This window comes from Rhineura floridana, chromosome 11 (assembly GCF_030035675.1).
Source record: "Rhineura floridana isolate rRhiFlo1 chromosome 11, rRhiFlo1.hap2, whole genome shotgun sequence".
Classification (NCBI taxonomy): Eukaryota; Metazoa; Chordata; class Lepidosauria; order Squamata; family Rhineuridae; genus Rhineura; species Rhineura floridana.
In genome coordinates, this window is record NC_084490.1 from 70,592,992 (window position 1) to 70,618,097 (window position 25,106).

The 25,106-nt window shown below is 40.3% G+C and overlaps 2 protein-coding genes and 1 long non-coding RNA gene across 12 annotated transcripts in view; 1 reads left to right on the forward strand and 2 right to left on the reverse strand.

The window, feature by feature from the left end:
• GRB10 (growth factor receptor bound protein 10) overlaps positions 1-756 on the reverse strand; it is a 267,426-nt gene extending 266,670 nt beyond the window's left edge. The window contains exon 1 of one of the 2 annotated variants that reach the window (XM_061590044.1): positions 86-599. The gene's annotated coding sequence lies outside the window, so the exon portion shown is untranslated. Of the gene's footprint in view, positions 1-85 lie in introns of both variants that reach the window. The other variant, XM_061590042.1, reaches the window with a different exon arrangement.
• Positions 1-23,911, forward strand: LOC133366681 (uncharacterized). 2 transcript variants are annotated; one of them, XR_009758470.1, is made up of 3 exons: positions 1-1,035; positions 22,650-22,726; positions 23,532-23,911. It is a non-coding gene; the product is annotated as an uncharacterized LOC133366681 (long non-coding RNA). The 2 variants fall into 2 exon arrangements; XR_009758471.1 differs by lacking the exon at positions 1-1,035 and adding an exon at positions 15,598-15,633.
• Positions 16,207-25,106, reverse strand: part of COBL (cordon-bleu WH2 repeat protein) — a 267,077-nt gene continuing 258,177 nt past the window's right edge. For 5 of the 8 annotated variants that reach the window (XM_061590022.1, XM_061590027.1, XM_061590024.1 and 2 more), the window contains one exon: positions 16,207-20,252. In XM_061590022.1, the coding sequence (XP_061446006.1) occupies positions 20,235-20,252 (18 nt within the window). In that variant the 3' untranslated portion in view covers positions 16,207-20,234. The remainder of the gene's footprint in view (positions 20,253-25,106) is intronic. The other 3 variants (XM_061590025.1, XM_061590026.1, XM_061590029.1) reach the window with 1 other exon arrangement.

Consider the following 25,106-nt stretch of genomic DNA (forward strand, 5'->3'; position numbering starts at 1 on the left):
GGGCCGCTGTTGCAGCAAGCTCACCTCTTCACCAGCACCACACCCGCCCACCGACCCCTTTTCCAGAATCCCAGCGCTCCCCTACCTGTGAGGTCTTGGGTTACCCCGACAGCTCCTCGTGGCTTTCCTTCGCCTCTTGTTGCCGGAGGACTCGAGCGAGCGGTGTCCCCCGCCTCCTCCTGGCGACACGCTTCTGATGACGCCGCTCTGATCGCGTTTAGGGCAGGCTGGGAACCGCAGTGCAAACCCGAGAGGTCCAGACAGAGCGGAAGAGCGTCCTTCTGTGCAACTCTCTTGAAGATGAAGCGAGAGACGGGGAGAACTCCTGCCGCACACGACAGTGGGGAGGGGACAGACACCTAGAATTAGCCGGGCAAGCCCGAGGATCGCAGACGAGGAAACAAAACGAACAGCGCAGAAGAGCAAAGGCTCGCTGCTTCTTGCGCGCCTGCTTACTACCGTTCGTCCTCGCTGTCCCTGGTATTACTTCAGGACTGCGCGCCTCCTCCGCCAGCCAGCGCTCGCGGCTCTACTCAGCTGACTCCTCTCCCCAGCTTAGGAGGCATCCCCTCCCCCTGGCATGGGGCTTAAACCCTCCCATCTCCCCACCTCCCGCTGTTGTTGTACGCAGTCGCAGCCGGCAGCTTCGTGGCGGTGCGTGTACCGGTCTCGCCTGCAGCCGCTGCTAGAAAGCCGGCCGCTCCGGCAACGGGCGAGGGAAGGGCTGTTGCTGCTTCTCACGAAACGAGGACTCGCAGATACGTTAGCCGTGCCTGCACGACAGTCCTACCTAATTTTGTTTTGACTCGCAAATAAGCCCCTTTTTATTAAATGCGACCTGTTTCCAAAGTAAGGCTGTACATTTATCTGGAAGCCACGCCTCGTTGAATGTAGTGGGACTTACTTCCGTGTAAACACGTCTAGAATCCGACTCGACGTTCTGGATCACGGCCGTGCAGTGTGATTGTAAGCACTGTAAATTGTAAGCGTCGTCTGAACTAAGCCTCAAAGGCTTGTGCTAGAGTTAACGCCCAAGTAAGTGTGTACAGTTGCTGTGTTAATAAGTTCTTGATACAAAGGGGTAGTCAAAGCCCCTCTGCAGAAAAATGGAGATACTACTTCCCTCGTTTTCCAGCTATAGTACTCCCACCCCATTTTTCAGCAATATTGTCCAGGTTCGGGCTGCATGAGGGACGTTTAGTGGTACAGCAAATGCTTTGTGCACAGAGTGATCCAAGTTCAGGCCCTGGCATCTCCTAGGAGTAGGATTGGCCCTTATGTGTAAAATCCTAGATTCTACGACAACAGAATAACATTGAAACAAATATGCTCCTAAAGCCTATTTTCAGAATATTTCTTTCCAAATTTTGAGGATAGTCTCTGGTTATCCAGTGGATAATATCTAGATTTGACATAATAGATATTTGATTTTAATTATGTCAGTATTTTATAGTTGACACGAAATGGTATGTATTAGTTTACTGTATGTGAGAGATGGCATACGGTGGCCTGTGGCCAACCATACTTAAAGGTAAATGGCCCCGAAAGGCTGGGAAATAGTTGGAGATTCCCCTGGGTTGTGAGAACCAGTTTGGAGAACAGTTTGCTACCCCCTCCCACCTCTGCCACAGCATGGACGGATATTGCGCTCTCTGTATATGGAAAGGAGCAAAAGAAAAACTGCCAGTTTTTTAACAGAAAAGCAGAATGGAGGAGGCAGAGAATTAGCAGAAAACATTCTGGGGGTGCTAGGTATATCTCTGAAGATCTAGTGCTGGAGGTTTGATTTGCTGTTTACAGGAGGCATCAGTTGTTTGTGTCTGTCTATGCTCAGATTGTATTCACTAAAAGGCAAAAAACCTTGTGGTTTAGGAACGTACCTGTAGCCAACAGACATTCCTATCAAACTTTTAAAAGCAGGGAAATTGGGCAGCTATAGTAAATGCACCAGGGGAGCAGAAGACCTGACCTCCTCTCTGAGACATTGTACTACCCTCCAAATCTGTCAAAATGCAAACACAATTTGGGTTGGTCTTTCACAGTCCAATCCACTTCCTGTGTAGCTTGGAAGAATTTGGTAACATGTGCCTCTGAGCAAAAAGTTCCATCTTTGACTCATCTGTCCATAGAACATTGTTTGCCAGAAAGCACCTGAACGATCGTCAAGAGTTCTGGAACAATGGATGGAACTTTTTGGGCAACATGGCCCCCGTTATGTCTGGCGAAAACCAAACACTGCATTCCACATGAAGAACCATACCAACTGTCAAGCATGGTGGTGTCATGGTTTGGGGATGCTTTGCTGCATCAGGACCTGGAAGACTTGCCATCATTTGAAGGAACCATGAATTCTGCTTTTATCAGAGAATTCCTCAGGAGAATGTCAGGCCATCCACCTGTCAGCTGAAGCGTGGCTGGGTCATGCAGCAAGACAATGATCCAAAACACACAAGTCTACATCAGAATGGTTGAGGAACAAGAAATTTAAAGTTTTGGAACGGCCTAGTCAAAGTCCAGACCTAAACCCCATTGAGATGTTGTGGCAGGACCTGAAAGGCACAGTTCTAGCTTGAAAACCCACAAATGTCACTGCATGGAAGAGTGGGCTGAAATTCCACCACAGAGCTGTGAGAGACTGATCAAGAACTACAGGAAGTGTTTGGTTGCAGTTATTGCTGCTAAAGGTGACATAACCAGGTTTTAAGTCTAAGGGGGCAATTTTTTTCACACGAGGGCATTGGGTGTTGCTTAACTTTAATAAATAAATGAAGTAAGTATCAAAATTTTGTGTTATTTGTTCACTCAGGTTCCCCTTTCCCTAATTGGTTTGGTTCAAGATCTGATAACATTCACTGCCAAAAATATGCAACCATGCAGAAAATCAGACAAGGGACAAATACTTTTTCACAGTGCTGTGTGGCTGTGTGGTTAGGGAACTTGTCTCTGGAGGTTGCAATATGGTTTCATGTCCAGAGAGCTCACTCTCTTTGGCCCTGATGTGATGATGGTTTGGTTTAGTTTTTGGTCAGGTGTGCAAAAGGCCTAGTGGGCTCAAACTCCCATCTCCTGCTTTCCAATCCTGTGCAGGGAGCCACTGGAAGCTGCTGTTATCAGTGTGTGTGTGACAGCCCTTATTGTGGGACATAGCCCCACAGCTTGGCCAAAGGTTCCCTCCCAAGTCTTGAACCTTTCTTGTTGGAGTACTCTATAGGCTCCTGCTTAAGAAGTTGTGTGGATGCTCTGTTGTATATGTGCTTCCTCCCCTTTGTGTGCTGTGCTCCAAAATGGTAGTAGTAAGTAGTATAAGTGAAATTGATCCCTGTCTAAAAGAATGCCTGGGGACTGGTAGTACTGGGGTCATTGCTGCCTATGCCACTGGTGTTATGTGTTGCAATGCAGGGGTTTGTGGCCATCTAGTGAGTTGGTTGGCTGCCTTCATATATGGGGCATACCCGACAGATGGCTGCTTTAACTTGGACTCCTGCATTGAGCAGGGGGTTGGACTCAATGGCCTTGTAGGCCCCTCCTAATTCTACGATTCTAATGGGCTGCATGTGAGGGTTGTTGCCAGCATGGTTCCTGGTTAGGGACACCAGCGGTGTTTCCTGATGTGTTTGCTCAATTTTTGTATCTTCTTGTGTGTGTTTTCCCTCACTTCTTGGGCTGATGGGCATGCACTGGATTTTGCAACTGTGCTGCTGCAGTGCCAGTGTAACTCTAGTCCTGGCCAGGGTTGATTAGATTTAAATCAAATTGCCTTAAATCATTATTTAAATTGCTTCTCTGACTTTATTTTAATGATTTAAATCACTAGTGAGGAAGATTCTATTCAATCATCATTTTTAGTAGTAGTACATTATTGTTTAATATAATCTTAATACATATCCAGAGATGTAGGTTTCATTAGAATGTAGTTACACCCTAAGCAGTTATTCTGAATTGTTTTCAGATTAATTTTCATCAAAAATGGGATGACAATTTGGTCAGGGTCCCAGTCCTTGCAGCACTTACCAGGGACTTCAGCTGTCTCAAAAGAGAGCAACCCAAAGGCGCAGTCAGCAAGCACCCAGATGCTCAGAGACTCACTCCCAGGGCACGTCTTCTTCAGTCCCTCTAGTGCTGCAGCTGTTCCCCTACATTAGAATGTAGGTACAGTAGGGCCCCACTCATATGGTGGGTTACATTCCAGACCCCCGCCAAAAAGTGAAACCTGCTAAAAAGCAGAACTCCATCAATAAAATGGCGCCTGACACCCGAAAAATACCGTAAAAGTGGAACAAGCGCCATATGAGTGGAGCCTTACTCTAATTGAAAGCTGCCGTATTAGCGGAACGCCAAAAAGCAGGCCCCTACTGTACACACTAAGCAGTTCTGAATTTTTGAATTAATTTTAATCAGAACGAGATGATAACTTGGTCACTTTAGAACTAAAGCAGAATGAACTTGTGAAGACATTCAGGAGATGAACCAGCTCCAGCTGTGCACTTAATCATGCTGTGATTGTCCTGATGCTGCAGAATCAGCACCTCCAAGCAGGGTTTTAAATTGTACTAATACCATTGTTTATTCTTCTGGTTAGTTTTCTTCTTCAGCAGACAACAACATTAACAAACCCCTGGGCTCCTGCTAGGAGGAAGGGCGGGATATAAATCTAATAAATAAATGAAACATGCAAATGGATTTTTGAATGGGCAACTATTTCAATATCTAGCTAAAGGTGAAGTTTTAAAAAAATTAAATGTTGGCAATTTCAACCAAGTCAACATGAGAAACTGAAAACGTTGAGTGACACAGTTAACTCAGCAGTCTTCACCTTTGTCTTCCTTGTTCATTGTCTGGAAAAGAAATGCAAGCTTTCCTGCTTTTTCAGTTCCCAATTTAGAATGAGTTGAAAGGAAGAAAGCATTCTCTCTACACCTGCAGAAGAGGCTACTGCTGTTAAGAGCTGGATTACCACTTCAGAGGTCTCCTCCTTGTTCAGATCTACTCCATCTCCCCAAATTCCCTGTTCATTGATCTTCTCTACCTTAGCATTTAGAGAAAGGCCAGGCCTTCAGAGAGAAAGAATATGCACTTCATGGACACCACCTGCAGAATAGGACTCATCAGGTTATCTCCTGTCTCCATAAACTGCTGTTAACATATTCATGGAATATAATTAGAAGTTGTATATTCATGATGATATCTTTGACCTAGGCTCTTCTTCTGCTAATTATTTTAAGAAAATTTTGATGTTTGACATTTTAATCTGATTCAAATGTAAAAAGTCATTTTAAAAAAGCACTGATTTTTCTCAACCCTAGCCCTGGAGTAAGGTAAGTATATTGTTGTGTGCCTCCCCAATCTCCGAGCGGTGAGATTTCCGGGGTCCCTGCGCTTCTCCAGGGTTTGGTTTCCTTTGGGAAGAAGGTCAGCGGAGACTGCGGTGTCTTTATGAAATATGGTTTATTTATTTACACACCTTCCAACCTGAGCTTAGGATGGAGGGGTTCAAGGCATCAGCAGTCCAATATGCAGCTTTTCCATCTGGGTTTCAGGAGGCATCCTAAAGCCATGGTGCTGAGGGATAGCCTCTCTGCCTGCCTCCAGTCCCAGCCATTCTCTAGACCCTTCTAAAAACACTCAAAGCACAAACTTCTGCTAGCCGCCAGGAAGGGGGGGGAGGCTCTCCTGAAGAGTTTCAATGACAAAAAGATCTTCCTGGCCCATTCACCAGTTGCTGGGCAACTGATAGACCCATTATCCTACCTGGCCGCTCTATTATCTTAACAGAAGAGACTCATGTGACCAGCAGAGCGAGTTCCTCATTCCAAGGTACAGGATTCCAAATCAGAGGCTGGAAGGGGACCCACAGGGATCATCCATTCTAACCCCCATACTCATAACAATATGATTCTTTGACCCTTTACCAAAAAACTCTAAAAAATTAGGGAAGGGGCTTGGAATATTCCTGAGGGGCCTGATACCTATAGGATCCTTTCCTATTGTTACAGTCCCAATTCCAACCTGTCGTGAGTCATCAAGCTACACATACCAGTAATTCACTGCTGCATGAGAATTAAAAACAATTGAGCAATAAGATACTGGGGTCTTCCTTGACTCATCAAACTTTAGCTTAACTATGGCCAAGGGTAAGTGTACTGCAGGAGTGGGGAGCCTCCAGTCCCTTTTGGCACCCGAGGTCATTCCCCTTGCCAAACCAGGGTTTAATCCTGCCTTGGTTGCCTGATTCTGTTCCCTGCAGGGAACAAGATCGCACAGCAAAAGCAGGAGCTGTCACCAGCTGTATGGGAATTAAAGCCCGGCACCAAAGCGCCCTTTGAAGCAGATCACATGCAAGCTATTTCAAAGACGCTTCTGCAATTGTCCTGCTCTCCCATTTGCTCAAACAGGAGATTAAGGCCTGAATTAAAGCTTTTCCAAAAAACTCCCTCCTTCCCCCCATCAACTTTCCAACATTGGGGATAGAGGGGAGAGACTTGGAAAAGCCTTTGCAAATCTTATCCCCTCCTCCTTCAAATCTGTAATATCAGGAACTTAAAGCGGGAAGGAGGAAGACTCCCAAAGCCTTTTCCCCTCCCCCTTCAAGTTCTAGATGTTGGGAACTTAATGAGGGAAAGGGGGAGACTTGGAAAAGCCCTTCCTTTGGGTGGTGTGAGAAAGGAGAGAAGTAGGATTCCCAAGTAGCAGCAGTAAGCATTTATTTGTGCATTTCCAATAATAAATATAAACAATCTTACTCAAAAGAACCCCTAACTCCTCCCCTCCCTCCCAGACATTCCGTGTGTGTAATCATTCACAAAGAGGTAAGATATTTAACAAGTGTGTAAGTATTGTGGTCAATTGCAGGCTTTAGTTATTGTCATGTTCATTGTCTCAGCAGGTTACTCCAGAGATTGCCATGAGTTGATGGTGGTGTCCTACACATGTTGCCTCTAATATGTTGAATGAAAGTGTACCACGTTTCCTCAAAGTCATCTTTGTTTGATGTGTCTTTTAGAGCCTTAAGTTGCTTGGAGGGTTTTTCCATAAGTGCAATGATCCATATTTTTTCATACCAAGCCTCCAGTGTCAGGTCTTCTAATTTTGAGCTAAGATCTGTCTGGCAGTGTCCATAAAAAGGGTCAATAGTTCTTTAAACAATAAGCCCTTTAAATCTCCAGTAAACAAGTTCAGTAATGTTAGCCTGGGATCACAAGGAACCTTCTGACCTGTAATAAGACTTACATCATCTATTATTAAGGTCCAGAATCGTTGGACCTTCTCATAGGTCCACCACATATGGAAGTAAGATCCCAGTTGCTGGTAACCTCTCCAACATAGTGGGTTTGAATGTGGATTTATTTTATGACATCTGAGAGGTGTGTGATGCCATCTAAGTAGTGTCTGTATGCTATGTTCTTTAATTTTTGCTGATACAGACTTTAATGGCCGTTTTCCCCAAAGTTTGTGCCATTCAGCTGGTTCAATTGTACAGTTCAAATCTGATTCCCATAGTGATTTTAAAGAGTCCAGATTGCCCGTCATTACATCACAAGAGAATTTTATAGATATGTGATAGTAATTTTTTGGATGTGTTTTGTTATGTGACTCCAAGTCGACTACGACTTGTGGCGACCCTACGAATCAGTGACCTCCAAGAGCATCTGTCATGAACCACCCTGTTCAGATCTTGTAAGTATGTACTGTTTAAAAGTAGCTGTTCTATTGGTTTGAGTGGTCTGATGGCCTGAGACCTCACTATAGGATTAGAGGCAAAATGTATTACTTGGTGAATTGTCAGCCAGTCTGTCTGTACGGTTCCTAGTTTTTCTTTTAGTTGAGTACCTGTCAGTGGAGTCACAGCAGCAGTAAGCATTGGCTTCCTTCTTTCCCTTCCAGTGGCGCAATGGCTTAGGGACAAAGAAGCTTTTTCTCCTTCACCCCCCCCCCCCGTCCTGCACTGCTGCTACTGGTGGCAGAAGTGAAAGTAAAAGGCAGCACTTCCTGCTAATGGTTGGGACCCTCCCTGGCAAGAGATGCTGACAGGTGGGCGGGGTTGCCTGCTTGTCAATCACGCAGTGTCATAATGATGTCATCTGATTAACAGGTGGCAACCATTACCTGTCAAATTTTGCCTGCAAGGCTGATCTTAATAAGGATCTGGCCCATGGGGACAAAAAGGTTCCCCACCCTTGGTGTACTTCATCTCCATTTCTGCAGTGAAACAACAAACTCATCTGTTCTCTATGTTGGGTAGGTGTCTGAAATTAGCTTTAAGAACATTATCTGTGATTTTATTGGATTGAGAGTGCAGTCCTCCTAACCATGTTTCCTCACAAGTAAGTCCTACTGAATTCAATAGGATGTACTCCCAGGTATGGGTTTGGCATTGCAGCCTGAATTGTAACTTTAATGAAATACATTTTATAGAAAATAAAATGACTTGTACCAGAACTAGCTTAGTTTTTATTTCTGTTAACTTTTGTAAAAGACAAGGCCGCAAATCACAGATAACAAACATGAGAGAAATGTCCAGAATTACACAAAAGACAAAAACAAATGAAATATGGGGGGGGGGGTCAGTGTTTAGTCTGATTATTCTGTCTCTTCTCACAAGTTCCATAGTGTGCAGCATAGAATTCCCAGGTCATTGATGTTTGATGTGTTTCAGTCATTTCAGAGTTTTATAAACTTGCATACTTTGCTGGTTTATTTTGGGGTCTCTGCTCCCTCATTTATATATTTAATAAAGTCAAACTGGATAAAATATGTCTTTTCCTGACTGACCATCACGCACTTTTGGAAGTACGTATAGTGCCTTGCAAAAGTACTCAGACCCCTGACCAATGCTCTCCTATTACTGAATTATAAATGGTACATTGTAATTTCGTTCTGTTTGATATTTTATTTTGAAACACTGAAACTCAAAATCAATTATTGTGAGGTGACATTGGTTTTATGTTGGGAAATGTTTGTAAGAAACATAAAAAACTGAAACATGTTGCTTGCATAAGTATCCAGCCCCTAGGCTGTGGAAGCTCCCAGTTTACACAGATGAAAAACATTGTAATTCATTAATATGAGAGCATGTTATTGGAGGTCGCTGATTCATAGCGTCGCTGTAAGTCAAAATTGATTTGAAGGTGCATAACAACAACAAAATATGACAGCATTGGTCAAGGGTCTGATTACTTTTGCAAAGCATTGTAGATAAGGCTGTGGTGCACATTTCATATGATAAAGCCTGGTTTCTGGCCATGTCAGAAAAGCTAACTCAAAAAGTTCATTTACACAGGTGGAGCCTTGAGGTATTTCTGTACAATTGCTTATGACGATGAGAAACAGTGTACAGTTGAATAGTTGCTAAATGGGTGTTGGTGCATTAATTTCCTTGTACTTTTTCTTTTAAAGGACATTCTGAAAGGGGAGACAAATGCGTTGCCTGATCCAGCAGTTAATAATGAAAAGTGGCTGAAGAATATTGCCTGGGCATTCTGAAGTGGGGTAATTTTTTGTTTGTTGTTATGTGCCTTCAAGTCGATTATGACTTGTGGCAACCCTATGAATCAGTGATCTCAAAGGGCATCTGTCATGAACCATCCTGTTCACATCTTGCAAGTTCAGGTCTGTGGCTTCCTTTATGGAATCAATCCATCTCTTGTTTGGCCTTCCTCTTTTTCTACTCCCTTCTCTTTTTCCCAGCATTATTGTCTTTTCCAGTGAATCATGTCTTCTCATGATGTGTCCAAAGTATGATAACCTCCGTTTCATCATTTCAGCTTCAAGTGATAGTTCTGGTTTAATTTGTTCTAACAACCAATTATTTGTCTTTTTCGCAGTCCATGGTATGCGCAATTAGTAGATATGCTTAATTTTGCTGGGTTAAATCTGCATTGTAGGAGACAAAGTTATTCTGAGATAAAACTGTTATGGAAAGGATTATCACAGAATTGGTTATATATAGCTCTGGCGCTGGAGCCTTGTTTCAGCAGCCTCCCAAGAGCATCTCGTAATCTGAGGCATCCACTTTTAACTTACCAATGTTTGAGTAAATATACACAAAACAGACTTAAGGAAAAAATAACACTTCATTGGAAAATAAACTTATTAGTGAATACAGTACATGTCTACTCAGAAGTTGTGTTTAATGGGTATATGAGCACATGATGGCAACCTAGGTTTTAGATTAGGGTTGGCAATGGGAGGAAAACAGGGTTCTTAAAAGCTTGTGGCAGGCAGAAATTCAACAGGTCAAGCCTTTACTAGTATGGAAATACAATTAAGAGAAAAGCTTCACCATCACAACTTTTATGTTTTGTGTTATGCCATAACCATTATGGCAGCCATTTTGTGTCCCCAGCATCCTCTCAAAATTTGCAATGTGCCCTTGGGCTCAAAAAGATTGGTGACCCCTGGTGTGTGTGTATGCATTTTTTATGTTTGTTGGTGTTCTTCTTTGCTTTTTTTCGGTGCTACTACTGTTTCTACAGAGAATCTAACCTAGAAAATTATATTTATCTCATTATTCATCCTAGAAATCTGTATCAAATTTATTTTTATTCATTTCAAAGCCTTTTTATTGGTCAATGTCATATGATGGTGAAGACAGTCTTTTGTGTTTCAAACTGGAGGTTATATTTCTATTTCGGTTGTGTTAACCTTTGAATCTGAAGCTGCACTTCGATGTAAAATTAGACTGATTACAATATGTAGCTACTTAAGCAATGACTCTAGCTGTAAATAGAAAATACTTTATTTAAAAAAGAGAACCTGAAAAATATACCTTACATTAAAAAAGAAATCAGGGATACTTTAAACAACCACAGTACTAGTATTTTACCAATATTAAAAATTTTGAAACAAAGAAAAATTAATGGCAGGGATCTCCTCATTAATCATATAAAGTTACCCAGAATCAGAATTCAGTACTAAAGATAGACAAATCAACAATTCAGTGCTTCAGCAAAATCTACACAGACTTAAAGACTATTATAAAAATTCACAACCTGTTCCAAGATTTATGGAAGAATAAATTACAGAATAAAGGAATTGCATGGCGTATGTGGTATCAGGTGGGGACATTATCAGATAACCTCACATTAAAAAACAAGTAACCAGGTCTCTGACCCAATTTGAAAACCTATTTCTGGACTCAGGAATATGAAAAAGGGCTAGTCTCAGTGATATAGAAGATACAGTTATAGGATCTTTAAGAGGTAAAACAGTTGTGCTAAGTGGAATGGAATCTGTCTATAGCAGATGATCAATGGAATTCTTTGTGGGATAAGTTCAATTATAAATCTCCATCAGCTATGGCGAGGAAAATATCTATTAAGATTGTTCAGAAGTGGTACCTTACTCCTCTAAGAATCTCATGCATGTACAAAACAAATGCATCTAGTTGTTGGAGGGTTTGTGGGGAAACTGGATCACATATGGTGGAAATGTAAAAAGGTTACTGAATTTTTGCATCAGATTTTGGAAGAAATTTCTAAAATAATTGGAAAAACTATACACAATAGCAGAATTAGCACTACTAACTTTGTTCACTGGGAAAAATCATAGCGTAAAAAATTGGGTGGATATCTCCTAGTGGCAGCTTGGATACCTAAACCTAGATTTTGGAAGAATTTGCATTGCATTTCTCTAGTAAAATGATATAATAAAATATTGGAAATTGCCTTAACCGAAAAACCTATGCAAAGGTTGTGTATGGCTAAACAGCAAAAGAAAAATAATATATTTGCTGCAGATTGGTGTTTATAACATACACCAACACAGCAGAAATATTAAACCTGTGCCCAAAGCCTTTTAGAGTTTATGGATTGCATGATATTGTAAGCCCTGTGGAATTTATTTTCTGTATTTGCCTCTTTCCCCTCCCCCCAGATCTTGTTTTTGTGATTGTAAGTAGCTTCCAGAAAATATTGAGAATAAATTGTTGTTGTTGTAAAAGTTTTTTCCTCTGCTGTTGTGTGTTTTCTGTAATAATTTGAATAATGAATAATGAACAACACTAAATTGATAAACTGGCAAAAGACAATTATAACATTAATATAGCTTAATAAACCACATGGAATCGCTAGTGAAAATCTTTAGCAGAAAGGAGGCCTTGGAATCCCATATCTTATTAGGAACTACCAAGCTGTAAATTTAGCCACAATTGTTAGCCAGTTTGAAGATAACAATCTAATCAAAAGTGAGCAAGAACTGTATAATAAGCAGTTAGGAGAATTATGGTTTAAATCAAGAACATACTCTCTTAATTGCCTATCTTCAACCAAATCAGTTCTGAAAATTTGGTGCAGGTATCATCAAAACTTGGTTCCAGCTGTATCCTCTTACCTCTCTGTTAACAAATAAATTCACAGGAGAACTAGTTCATCACTGTGGGTCACTGCTGCAGACCAAGAGGCAAAGGGACAAAGCACAGGGAACTTGACACAGTATAGCATGCAGCAGCAGAGCCAATCCAATGCTCCTGCCACCATGGGCTGCATACCACCGAGCTCCCTGCGCCTCACCCATCCCCTTCAGGCAATAGCAGCAGCAACCCTCAATGTTGGAAAGCTGGGAGAGCAATGGAGCATCACCCATTCCACCCCACCCCACCAACTATTGCCTTATAATTAAGCAGCTATACAAGTAACCCTCTGTATTTCAAGTAGTTTCAGTTAAAACACATTGTTTATTTAATTTATTTATTTCTTTAATTTAATTTATATACCGCCCTAAGCCCGAAGGCTCTCTGGGCGGTGTACATAAAAATAAATCAAGAACCAAAAACAAACAATAAAAGAACCAAACAATGTCTAAAATACAAGATAATAGTGAAATACTGTTAAAATACACTTTAAAATGCCTGGGAGTATAAAAAGGTTTTCACCTGGCGCCGAAAAGATAGTAGCATCGGCGCCAGGCGCACCTCATCGAGGACACTGTTCCACAGTTCGGGGGCCACCACTGAAAAGGCCCTAGTTCTAGTCACCACCCTCCGAGCGTCTCGATGGGATGGCACTCGGAGGAGGGCCTTAAATGTTGAGCGTAGTGTACGGGTAGGTTCATATTGGGAGAGGCGTTCCACCAGGTATTGCGATCCCATGCCGTGTAGGGCTTTATAGGTCAAAACCAGCACTTTGAATCTAGCCCGGAAACAAATAGGAAGCCAGTGCAGACGGGCCAGAACAGGTGTTATATGAGCGGACCTTCTGGTCCGCATCAGCAATCTGGCCGCTGCATTCTGGACTAGCTGTAGTTTCCGAACAGTCTTCAAGGGCAGCCCAACGTAGAGTATTACATGTTTTCCCAAAATATTATTTTAAGGGGAGAGTACAACAAATATGCCAATTCATATTCTAATTTTCTATTATATATAACATTTCCAGAATAAGATTTAAATACACAACTGAATATTAAAAAACCCTTAATAGCATTTTTGTCCAATTTATTTAAACCAACAAACCTACAAAAACACATAGGAATGTAAGCAATATTTTCACTGTCTTTTTTTAAAAAGTCATAGTTTTCCTTATGCACATGAGTCCAATGAAAGTGAAACCTCATTTATTTCAGTGAGAATGCTACTCAAGCTGTATAATATACCAATAACTATGGACTACCATGAGCTTGAGAAAGTTACTTTTTTGGACTACAACTCCCATCAGCCCACTCCAGTGGTCATGCTGGCTGGGGCTGATGGGAGTTGTAGTTTAAAAAAGTAACTTTTCCAAGCTCTGAAATATACAGTCTCTGAGAATCTTGATAAAACCTTCACTGAAAATTAATTAGCAAAAACTCCTCAATATTAACAGAAATCAAACTAAATCAATTGCAACCAACCTTTAAGAGAAACAAGGGCAACAAGTGAGAGAGCCTTCTCAGTGGTGGCCCCAAAATTATGGAATGATCTCCCTGATGAGGTACACCTGGTGCCAACACTGTTATTTTTTCGGTGCCAGGTCAAGACTTTCATCTTCTCCCAGGCATTTTAGCATGTGTTTTTAAATTGCTTTTTAAAAATGTGTTTTTAAATTTGTGTATTTGTTTTTAATTTTTATATACCATCCAGAGAGCTTTGGCTATGGGGCGGTATACAAATGCAATTAATAATAAAAATAAAATACTACTACTAATAATAATAGAAAATGGGAGATTTGGCAATTTAGACTGCAACCCAATGCACACTTACCTGGGAGTAAGTCCCATAGAATCCAATGGAGCTTACTTCTGAGTAGACATGTATTGAATTGCAGCTTTATAATCCCTCCATAGATTAAGATGACTGGGTTGACTATTTGAAACCATCTCATGCCAACTAATAACTTAAACAGATCTTTTTTCAGATGTAAGTAGCACTTAATCCCTTACAAACTATGAAAAAATCTATAAAGTCAGTATTTATTGCTGGTAGGTCTGGGACAATCTGTCAGTTTCCCTCCGTTTCTCATGTTTCCATTTGTAAATTCTTTTCTCCGCATTTCTGCATCAGTTTGCAATTATGAGGCATTTTAGCTTGAATTTCTTGTAATGTATATTTTAATGCAATTTTGCCTTGCACAATTTTTTGAAAAGCATGTTATTTCTGGATGGGGTTACACTCCCCCTGAAAGAACAGGTACGTAGTTTGGGGGTTCTTTTCGATTCTTCCTTGTCTCTCGAGGCCCGTGGCCTTGATGGCACGGAATGCATTTTACCATCTTCGTCTGGTAGCCCAACTACGCCCCTATCTGGACAGGGACGACCTCGCCTCCGTTGTTCATGCTCTGGTAACTTCAAGATTGGGTTACCGTAATGCGCTCTACGTAGGGCTGCCCTTGAAGACAGTTCGGAAGCTTCAGCTGGTGCAGAACGCGGCTGCCGGACTATTGACGAGGACCAGTCGGTCTTCGCATATAACACCTATTCTGGCGCGTCTGCACTGGTTTCCTATTTGCTTCCGGGCGAGATTCAAGGTGCTGGTTTTGACCTATAAAGCCTTACACGGCGTGGGACCTCAATACCTTGTGGAACGCCTCTCTCGCTATGAACCTACCCGTTCACTTCGTTCAGAATCTAAGGCCCTCCTCCGGGTACCAGCTCATCGGGAAGCCCGGAGGGTGGTTACTAGATCTAGGGCCTTTTCTGTGATGGCCCCTGAGTTGTGGAACAGCCTCCCCGAAGAGGTACGCCTGGCGCCTACACTTCTATCTTTCCGGCGCCAGGTAAAGACCTTTTTATGCTCCCAGGCATTTTAATCTTTTAATTTTCTTAATCTTTCTACTTTTAACATATATCCTTCTTAATTTGTGTTCTATTTCGTTTTTGTTGTGCTTTCTGTTGTTTGTTTGTACATGTTTTTGTGATTTTTTACTATGATATATTGTATTTTATCTTGTTTGTTCACCGCCCTGAGAGCTATTCTGCTAAGGGCGGTATATAAATTGAAATAATAAATAAAATAAAAAATAATAATATGTATTTTTATGCACACTTTAGCATGTGTACTTTATATACATTACAGAACTGCATTGCAAAATTTGGAAAAGTGTGAATTCTCAAGAAGATAAATTTATAGAAAGATGGTTTTATTTTTAAATTTTGGGGACGGGAAAATTAACAATAACATTCTTCCCTACAGTTCCTTCTCGTCAATTGAAATAACTGGCCAATGGGGTAAGTTCTTGACAGAACAGAGTATACAAACTTGTATAAATTTATTTGCATCTTTAAAAATTGAATGCCAGCAGGCATTTTGAGGTAATGTTTAGTTTTATGATTATTTTATTGTTCTGTTGTTTGTTTTATGTATGGTTTATTTTTATGTAATTAATATATGCAAATTTATTTGTTTACAAAAAACCTGAAAGACATTAAGATAATTATATAAAAATAACGATAAACAAAACATGATGCTGCAGTTATGTTGTGTTTCTTTAGTGGTATTACGATTCATGTGAACATTCTGCTTTTCAAAAACATTGCCCTTTTTTTAAAAAAAAAAGTCATTTCAAGTATGATCAAGCACAGATGTAATTCACAGGAGTGGTTTGAAAATTAAGGCTGCAATCCTAATGCAATATGCTGCATAGGCTGTAGATAGAATATATAGTTTTTAAGTAAAATAAAGGTGGTGTGACACAAGCACTATCACAGGGACTATTTATTTATTTATTTAGTATATTTGTATGCCGCTTTTCATCACAGGTGACCTCAAAGCGGCTTCCATAGCAAGAACAAAACAATAAAATAAAAACAATTCAGAAAATAATAATAATAAAACTACAACAGTATCAATAAATAACACCAAAAATATCACAAAACAGGCTGAAATCTCAAATCAATTTAATCTGCAAAAGAAAGAGAGAAACAAATATACAATAAAGTCCATCACACTTTTTTTTTTATTCTGCTGTCACCCCTGTCAAACAGGCTTTTGCAGCATTACAGAAAGTTACGAATTTTTCTTATCAGGTATGACAGTGGGATGCACTGGCACACCACATGCAACACTGCTTCTTTGATACCACCAAAAGAAACTATCATCCCTTGCCCACCTGATTCGTACACTGAGACAAAGATGACATGTAAAACTTGCTTTTATTTTATTTGTGGCACTAAATTCAATTTGTAATTTACAGTATATAATATACAATGGAAGGATTGCAGATCACCAATAGCACACTTGAAAATGTTAGCAATATTACACAGTACCTTTAAAAATCATTTTGAATTTTATCCAGTGCTGTAATTATTATTAAACCCAGGTACATGTATTAAGGTGCATTTTAAAAGCTCTTAAATAACATACAATAAATGTGAAAAACCAAGACTTTCATAATTATTTATGCTAATTTTCTTTTAACAAAATATTTTCAAAGTATGTAAATCATCTACAGAAGTAGCTTCATTTTTAAAAAATATGCCAGTAGAATACTTTTTAGTTTGATTGATATCAATGGATGTCCAGCCCTGGAAGCCTCACCTCGGATGTCTTGACCTGGAAATGGATGTTAGGTGACCCCCCCCCCATGAGCACATGAATGCCAGTGAACCAATTGGGTGAGGTTTTAGTCCTCTAAGCCAAAATACGGTTCCAGATTGGCCCTACAGAGACATGAGGCCCCTCTATGAGCACATGATCCCCCGTGGATGAATCAGAAAATATTTGAAGCCTCTAAGTCAAAATAGAGTGCTAGAAGTGAACCCCAAACAGTTCCATTCTGACCCCTCTCTCTGGATTGGTCCTATAGAGAAAAGTGACCCTTCTACAAACACATGATCTCACAGTGAACCAGTCAGAAGAGATTTTAGACCCCGAAGTAAAAATGGGGTGAGCAGAAATGAACCCTGGATTGGCCAAATGAGAAATGTGTCCTCCCTGCAGATATGTCACCCCACAGCAGACCAACAGGGTGAGCTTTTGAAGCCCTAGTCAGTCAGGAAACAGTACAACCAGGCTTGGTACAGGGGTCCATGGTGCATGCCCAAACACATTCTGAGGATTGAACATGGAGGCATCAAGAACATAATTGAAGGAACAATTTTTTCCTGTCCCCCAGCAACTTTGAACATCCATTCCAGAACAGAAGAGAGAAGGCAGATAACACCTAGGAGGTATGAAAAATGAGACCCGATCAAGGACAGCCTCTGAATTTAAGGGGAAAGAGCTCTGTTTCAACATGAAGCATACCTGTAGCTGTGTTTACGGCTGGACAAGATCCATATCCTAAAATCGCATCTAGGCAAATCCTAGTGAACTCTGATCTGATACAGAATGCAATTGTGATTTGAAAGCCGTGCTCTTAAATGATGAGCGCATGAAAACTACAGATGGTAGCTTACTTATAAACAAACAAAGTGCTGCATGATGGTGATTTTGAGAATCTGGCCATCAAATGTACCCCATGTCTGATTCCTGACAGCTGAAGCTTTTGTACCAATAAATGTTTGCAGTGCCTGAAGACATTACAAAGAATATACATTATTCCAGTTGGGTAGGTGCAGTGGACCAACATAACTGAGAGAAAATCTTTCCCCAGGAGAAAAGACTGCCCTCTGAACATAAGGTCTCAAGTTCTCCAACCAGTATACTTGGTCTCTCTGTCTTTTCTCTCTCATATCCTACCACTTTTATGATTTTAAAAAACTTTTAAAAATTTTATTATAAAAAAGTCCATAGAATAGCAGAGATTAACAGAATTTCTTCACGTAAGTTGTTCTGATAATTGTTTTTGTGTTTTTTAAAAAGTTTCAAATCTCTACTCTGGTTACTTTTCAAATTAAGCTATCATACCAAGCATGCTTGCTATACTATCGAGCAAAATGAGGCTTTTAAAATAGAGATGCAAAGGATTGAGTTGTTCTTGCCTCTTGTAACTTGTTTTGTCTCATAGACTGTAAAAGTATTGTGTGCTTTATCCCTTTCAGCTTAGTTTAAAAGTATTACATTTTTTCTTATGCCTCTTTCATGTAGGCAATTTTAAAAGCTTAAAGAGAGGGACTTTTGTTTTTAGTAGGGGTGTCTGGAGACCTTTATTTAAATTCTACAAAGCCTTGTGTAGGCCTTAGGTTTAAAATGAGGGGTTTCTGTCAAGCTTGATTTTGTTTTTCAAGCCAGAGAGTAGGGATTAAAGGCAGGGAACTTTGCAGACCTGGGTATTTTAATTTTTTTTTTTTGTGACTGGACAAGTTTAAATAAAATGTCTACAGGCATGATTAAGCCCTGGGTATTTTGGTTTGGACTCCTAGATGTGTCATTTATGTTCATTCCCTGAAAAGGAGGAACGTTGCAAGCCTAAGTATCTACAAAAGCCACATTTAAATTTGTACCTGTAGAATGATTGTTAAACTCTACAGGACCTGCTACAAGGCAGACTTGGCAGAACAGCACAACAGAGGACTTTGGGCAGGAATGCAGATTTAGCCCAATCTGTATTTTGTTCTGTATTTTATTTTCACATAAATGCTCTGACTTTTAACACTGACTACAATGCCAATGCAAATTTGCAGCAACAAAGCAATTTAGTTTACATGAAACACTGCAAGCTAGGGAACATGTTCAGGTTCAGAGGTGTCCTTTTAGGCTTAATCCATGTCACCTGTGAGGTATGTAGTTAGGCACCCTATTTTTATTTAGACGACTAAAACCTCACCCAATTGATCCACTGGGCATCATGGGCTCATAGGTCACATAGCTTCTATTTCTGGGTTGAGATATCCAGGAAGCGGCTTCCAGGCCAGGACATCCAGTAATGTCATCAGGGACAAGAACTTCCAGGACAGTGATGTCATCTTGCAAACTAAAAAGTGGTGGGGGGCTGGTGATTTGACAGGAGGTAGGCTTGCTATATTACTTAAGTTATTTAAAAATGTTGAGGGCTTGATGGATGAGAATGTAATCTTCGTATGTGGGATGAGTACAAGCCCACTGAAAGGGTCTGGCATCCTGACCCACTAGCAGCAGTTTTGGAAATAAATTAAAACCAGCAGTCCCTAGGAAGTAATATAAACAGCATTTTATATGCACCTCCACTGGAAAGTTCTTATACAAGCCCCAATGAAATGAGTGGGAACTGTGCAAGATCACTAATATGCTTTGCTTGCTTACAGGAGCAGTTAAAGTTTGTGCTAGACTGTGCCCTAAGTATTCAAACTATCACTTCTTGTGGGTTCAACATATTTGCAGTAACATACATGTACTTTATATCCCCTCCCCTAAAATAAGCTATCAAATGGATCCCCTTTCTCTAGATCTCTAGTGATAACTACCTTAGCTAGAACGTTTAGGGCAATAAAACTTGCTTGATTATAAAAAGTGGTGACTTCAGCATATGGCAATGTAAACCACTGAGTTTTGGTCATATTCTTTCCCCTGCCGCCATCCTATTTTTATAGATCTACAGTCTGTCCTTTAAAGTTTTAATTAAAAGCAAATGAACTACATGGTTCAGAACACCTACACATTTTAAACTGCTTACGAATAAAATAATGTTGTGCTTCAGATACGCAGAAAAAGTGTTTGATTTTGCCCATATATGAAATTTATGGGGGCAAATGGGGGGGGGCAAGGAACTCCCAAATCCTTGGCCCAGAAGCCATGTAGCAACCTGTGAACCAAATAAAAAATACAGAGAAACTCAGAGAATACAACTTATTTTGGCTTGTAAACAAAGATAATATGTAGTACTTTGATTTTTTTGCCATGGGTGTCTATTCTAACCAACAAGAATGAGTGAGAAATTGCGTAACAAATAGGTGACTGGAGCATCCAGCATTCAAACAAGCAGAGGGACCTGAAATAAAACAAAAATACATTATAATTGATTATATTTTCAATCTTAAAAATGAGGACATTATTATGTCAACTTATCTTTGTAGGTCTAGCTGTTACATTATGTGTTTCTACCAGGCCCCTTTTAGATGTGTAGATCTACCCTGCAAAAAGTTTATAATGTTTGCATAGATCTCAGTCTGAAGCAAGGTTTAATATGATTTCAACTTCACAAGCAAGTCATTGCCTAACCCATTTGATCACATTTCCCCTCACCTTACTAAAATATCGGCCAGACGCGTCAGAAAAGAATTAGAGAATCTGATTTGAAAAGTTATCTCCTTTAATATTTCCATGTTCTTCCACAACAGTTTCTGTTGTTCAAAAGGAGCTATTCCACCTTCTAGTCATTAATCAGGAGATCCAATCAAGGCCCATGCACATTATGCAAATTCTGGCCTATGCATACCCCAAGAGTTAATAGAATCCTGTATGAAACCAAAAGCTCCCAACAACACTCTAACTCCATGCACATCCTCAGGACAAGGCATTCTAGCCAAAGCCTCTGCTCTCTGTGTTGTAATAGAATGTTCCCCACTACCTAGCAAAACCCCTGTAGAATGAAGCTCTCATTTAACTAGCTGTGCCTTATCCCAAAACAATTTTAATCCTGATTTCTTAATGAGATCTAGCACCCTATGAGTCCTCTCACTTCAAATTCAGATTTTCCAGTAATCAAAACTCATTATAGCAAGGGGTTGGAGGAAACAAGATGCACCCACATTATATGGCTTCTGTGTTTTAATTAGAAACTGCACTGTAAGGGTTAAAGTGAGCAAGTACAGTACAGTATTGGTTCCTAGAGACCCAAAAAAAACAACCCCACCACTCCTGTGGCTGAGGAACTAAGCGGAATGGAAGAAGCAGGAAGGGTAACAGAAGGAAAAACAAGTTACTGTAATAATAAAGCTCCACAGACAATAATATAAGAATTTGAAGAAGGCTTGAGAGGCTTTTCCCTTAGGAAAATAAACACCAGGAAGAAAAAGGGTGGGAGAGAGGGGGGACACCAGGAAAGAGATCTTTTAAAACATTGAGAGGAAAAAAGACTCAAACACCCAGGGGAAGCCAACAGAGGACTCACTGGGAACAATGAGCACAGAGGATGAAAAAACACGGTATACCAAACAGAACAATAGGGCATACAGTATTTACTCGGGGATATGATGACACCAGCGGTGTATCTAAGTCTGCAGTACAATGACACATCCAGCTTTCACTGTATCAGCCCCATAGGAAGTCACCCAAGGATGGCTGTAGGAATCTAACTGATCCCACATTCAAGTAACACGTGCATATGCAATAGCAGGAGCATTGTGAAAACTCTGTGGAACAAAAGTAAAAGTATAATGTTTTTTATCAAAAGTAAACGCCAATTGTGGCTGACTCTTCTAGTGGGATTGAAAAGAAGCAGTTACTAATATCTAGTATAAAAACTGGTTACTGCATAAGAACAGGCTTCAGCATGGAGGCTGGCCAAAATGTCTGGCAAAAACACTACAATTGGGGCCATGTGGGCTGTGGCATTGTTTATTATTCTGAGGTCTCCTGTAAGATGATAATTAGGTGAATTAAGTGCATTTCCTGCAATTTTCTTCAATATGGGTAACATGGGAGTATTATATGCATGTTGACATTGCTTAATCACACCCTCTTGTTCCAAATCATCAATCAATACTTTCAAATGAGGTGTAGCTCCAGGAGGATATCTATATTGAGGGGATGGAGGAACTAAATCTCCCACAATCTCTACACAAGCATCAATTTTTCCACATTCAGATTTTTTTTTTGCCCAAACATTATGTAAGCTAATCCATTCATTATTTGGGAACTGAATAGAACACAATCCTCTTCCACAATAAGTAGGAAGATAACTTGAGATATGAGATATACAAGTATCGTCCACGTATCTATCAGCTTTCCACAACCATTGTCAGCTAAATCAAGCAATAGGCCCTCTTGTCTCAATAAATCTGCTCTGATTATGGCTGATTCACTCAAAGTATCAGATATTATTGTATCAATTATGAGTTTTCACACTCCCAATTCCCCAAAATAAATCTTTTATTATACCAGCCACAAAAATAACAGATCCTACAAATCCACTCAAAGGTGTCTGGTCCGTTATTTTAGTAGCCAAAGGTTGTTCTTTTTGTAGTGTACATTCAGCTGCTGTATATAAAAATGTCATCATTTGAGGCTGAGTTCCTAACCCCTCTTGTTTTCCTTGTTTAGCTAATACATAAGTTCTTCCACTAGAATGTGGTTGTAAACGTGCTACACAAGTCCAAGTCTGATGGTCCTAAAGGTGATGTTTGCAGACATACTGATCAAATTAAATTGTTTGTTCTCAAAACAGATCATAATCAATGCCAGTGGATGTGCTGATGGAGCAGTGGAATGCAGATGCATGGGAGGATTGAGCTTGAAATAGGGGTAAGAGCCTGAAACACTTGCTAATTTCACCAACTATTTCTTACGTCTTTCTCCTAGTAATGGATTAGATAGTGGGAGGAGGTAGGGAGAGGGGGCATGAACATTCTGTGGGATATGGGTTTCATGCATTTCCAGATGGATCTAGTTGTTTACAATCTGAAGATAAAGACCTTCCATGGAGTCTCAGTGGTAGACTTCTATTTTATCATGCATACACGGAAAGAATGGTCTTAAATATTTTTGGAGTGTGATGCTGAGTGAGGGATATGATATATGAATACCAATGTGATTTATTGCTTATATCCTGACAAACACGGACTTCCAACATATGGACCTACAGTACTTACAGAAGAAGACAGAGAACTGGTCCCTGTAGTCATATTTTGAATGTATTATACTCAAGTGTATTGATGCAAAATGTTCCATGTACAAATGGGCTCATGCATACAAGGTGTTATTTCAGTCCGTTTGGATTGTTTGGATGAAATGTTGATACTGATACCACAGTATCTAATTATGTACCTCTCCTGCAAGAATTGACGGCCTCAGGCATGCTATTAAAGTGCAAGGTCCTTCTGGTTTGAATCCTCTGAAATGGTCTCTAGCCCCTGTACTTTGGTCAGTCATAGAAACTGTCTGGAAAGGTCCAGTGGGAGCACATCTGTCATGGTGGGGCTGGGATAGGTATGCACACTGTGCTAGGGATAGGAATTTATATAGCAACTAGATGTGCCAGACCAGATCCATTTCTGGAAGTAGGGTACTGGGAATTTTGAAGTAAATTTCCTAATTAATATTTTCATAGATACTGTGACTTTGGACTGGATGATAACTTGATGACTTCTTTGATGTTACCCATTCCTGGATTTTCACAGACTTTGAAGCGTGATATGGTTGCGTACAGCCTGACTGTGGAATATAGATTCCAGATGAAGATAACTTCTTTATATAAACAACTATTTTTGACTTTTTATGTATGTGGCATATTTCTAAACATTGACACTATTACTACTGTAATGTATTTTATATTTGTATTTTGAACTTTTTGTATCCTATTTTATTGCTTTTATAAGTCTACAGTACTGAACAAAGGCAATTTCTATGGGATCAATGGACTTGGATATTGTTGAGGACATTCTTTTATACTGTTCAATGAGCAGATCAAGTAATTTGGTATATTTGGTTGTCATATCTGTGTTAGGCCTTTGCTTAAACGTATACCAAGTTGAGGAAACAGTTAGTTTGGCCCTTGTTAGGCCAAGAGCTTGGAAGTAATTTGTTACAAGTAACGAATTACTTGTAATTCATTACTTTTTTGAGGAACAAGTGGGTAATTCCTTTACATTTTGATTGTAATAGAACTAGGAGTAATTTTATTGCTCTTGTGAAATAATTGTAATATTTCCAGCATTACTTTTGGGCATTACTTGCGGGGAGAACAGGGGAAGTCTTCTGTTCCTCTGATCTGTGGATGAAAATCATGTGCCTCAAACTGGGCTTCTGTGCAGCATCGCTCTTTCCTCATGCTCTGTGGGTGGGTAGGAGGAGACGACGGAGGAGGTAGAGAGTGAGACGGGGTGGAGTGGAGAAAGCAATTGTTTAAAAAAATGGATGGTGGTGGTGAAGAATGAAGTGGAGGGACAAAGGAGCCAGAGGGCAAGAACATGGATAAAGGAGGAGTAGGAGGCAGCAGCAGAATGGAGATAAAGAACTGTGGAGGTGAAAGATGACAACGTGTGTGTGTGTGTGTGTGTGTGTGTGTGAGAGAGAGAGAGAGAGAGAGAGAGAGAGAGAGAGAGAGAGAGAGAGAGAATGAATACTGTGTTTGCACTTGGCACACAAAGTGGCCACCACCCACTCTGGCTACTGTGCTGCATTTGCAGTATTTTAACATTTTTGCATCTCAGGAAAATGTCTGCTTGGGTGAGTGTCCCTTACTTGGTGGCAGGGCAGGGTCAGGGAGGTGGTTAAGTGAGAGATTATGCTTGCTGGCTGGGAGGGGAGGTGTTGCACTTGGTTTGACGTGCAAAGACCTGAGTAGTGGCCCTTGCCTCCCTCCCCACCTCCCTTACCAGCAGAGACACCACCATTGCTATCTTATGGATAAAAAGAATTATTCTACTACCTATGTATGCGTGTGTTTATTTTTAATGTTGTTTTAGGCTACTTAGATGTGCAGCAGCCAAGGCCGGCACGTTGTATGCATTTTTTTAAAAAAGTAACTGAAATGTAATTGTAGTGATTACTTTTGAGAAAAAGTAAAATAATCAGTTACTTTCAGAGCAATTGTAACTGTAACGGTAGTTACTACTTTTGGGGGCCATGTAACTGTAACTGTAATTCATTACTTTTTAAAAGTAATCTTCCAAGCTCTGCTTAG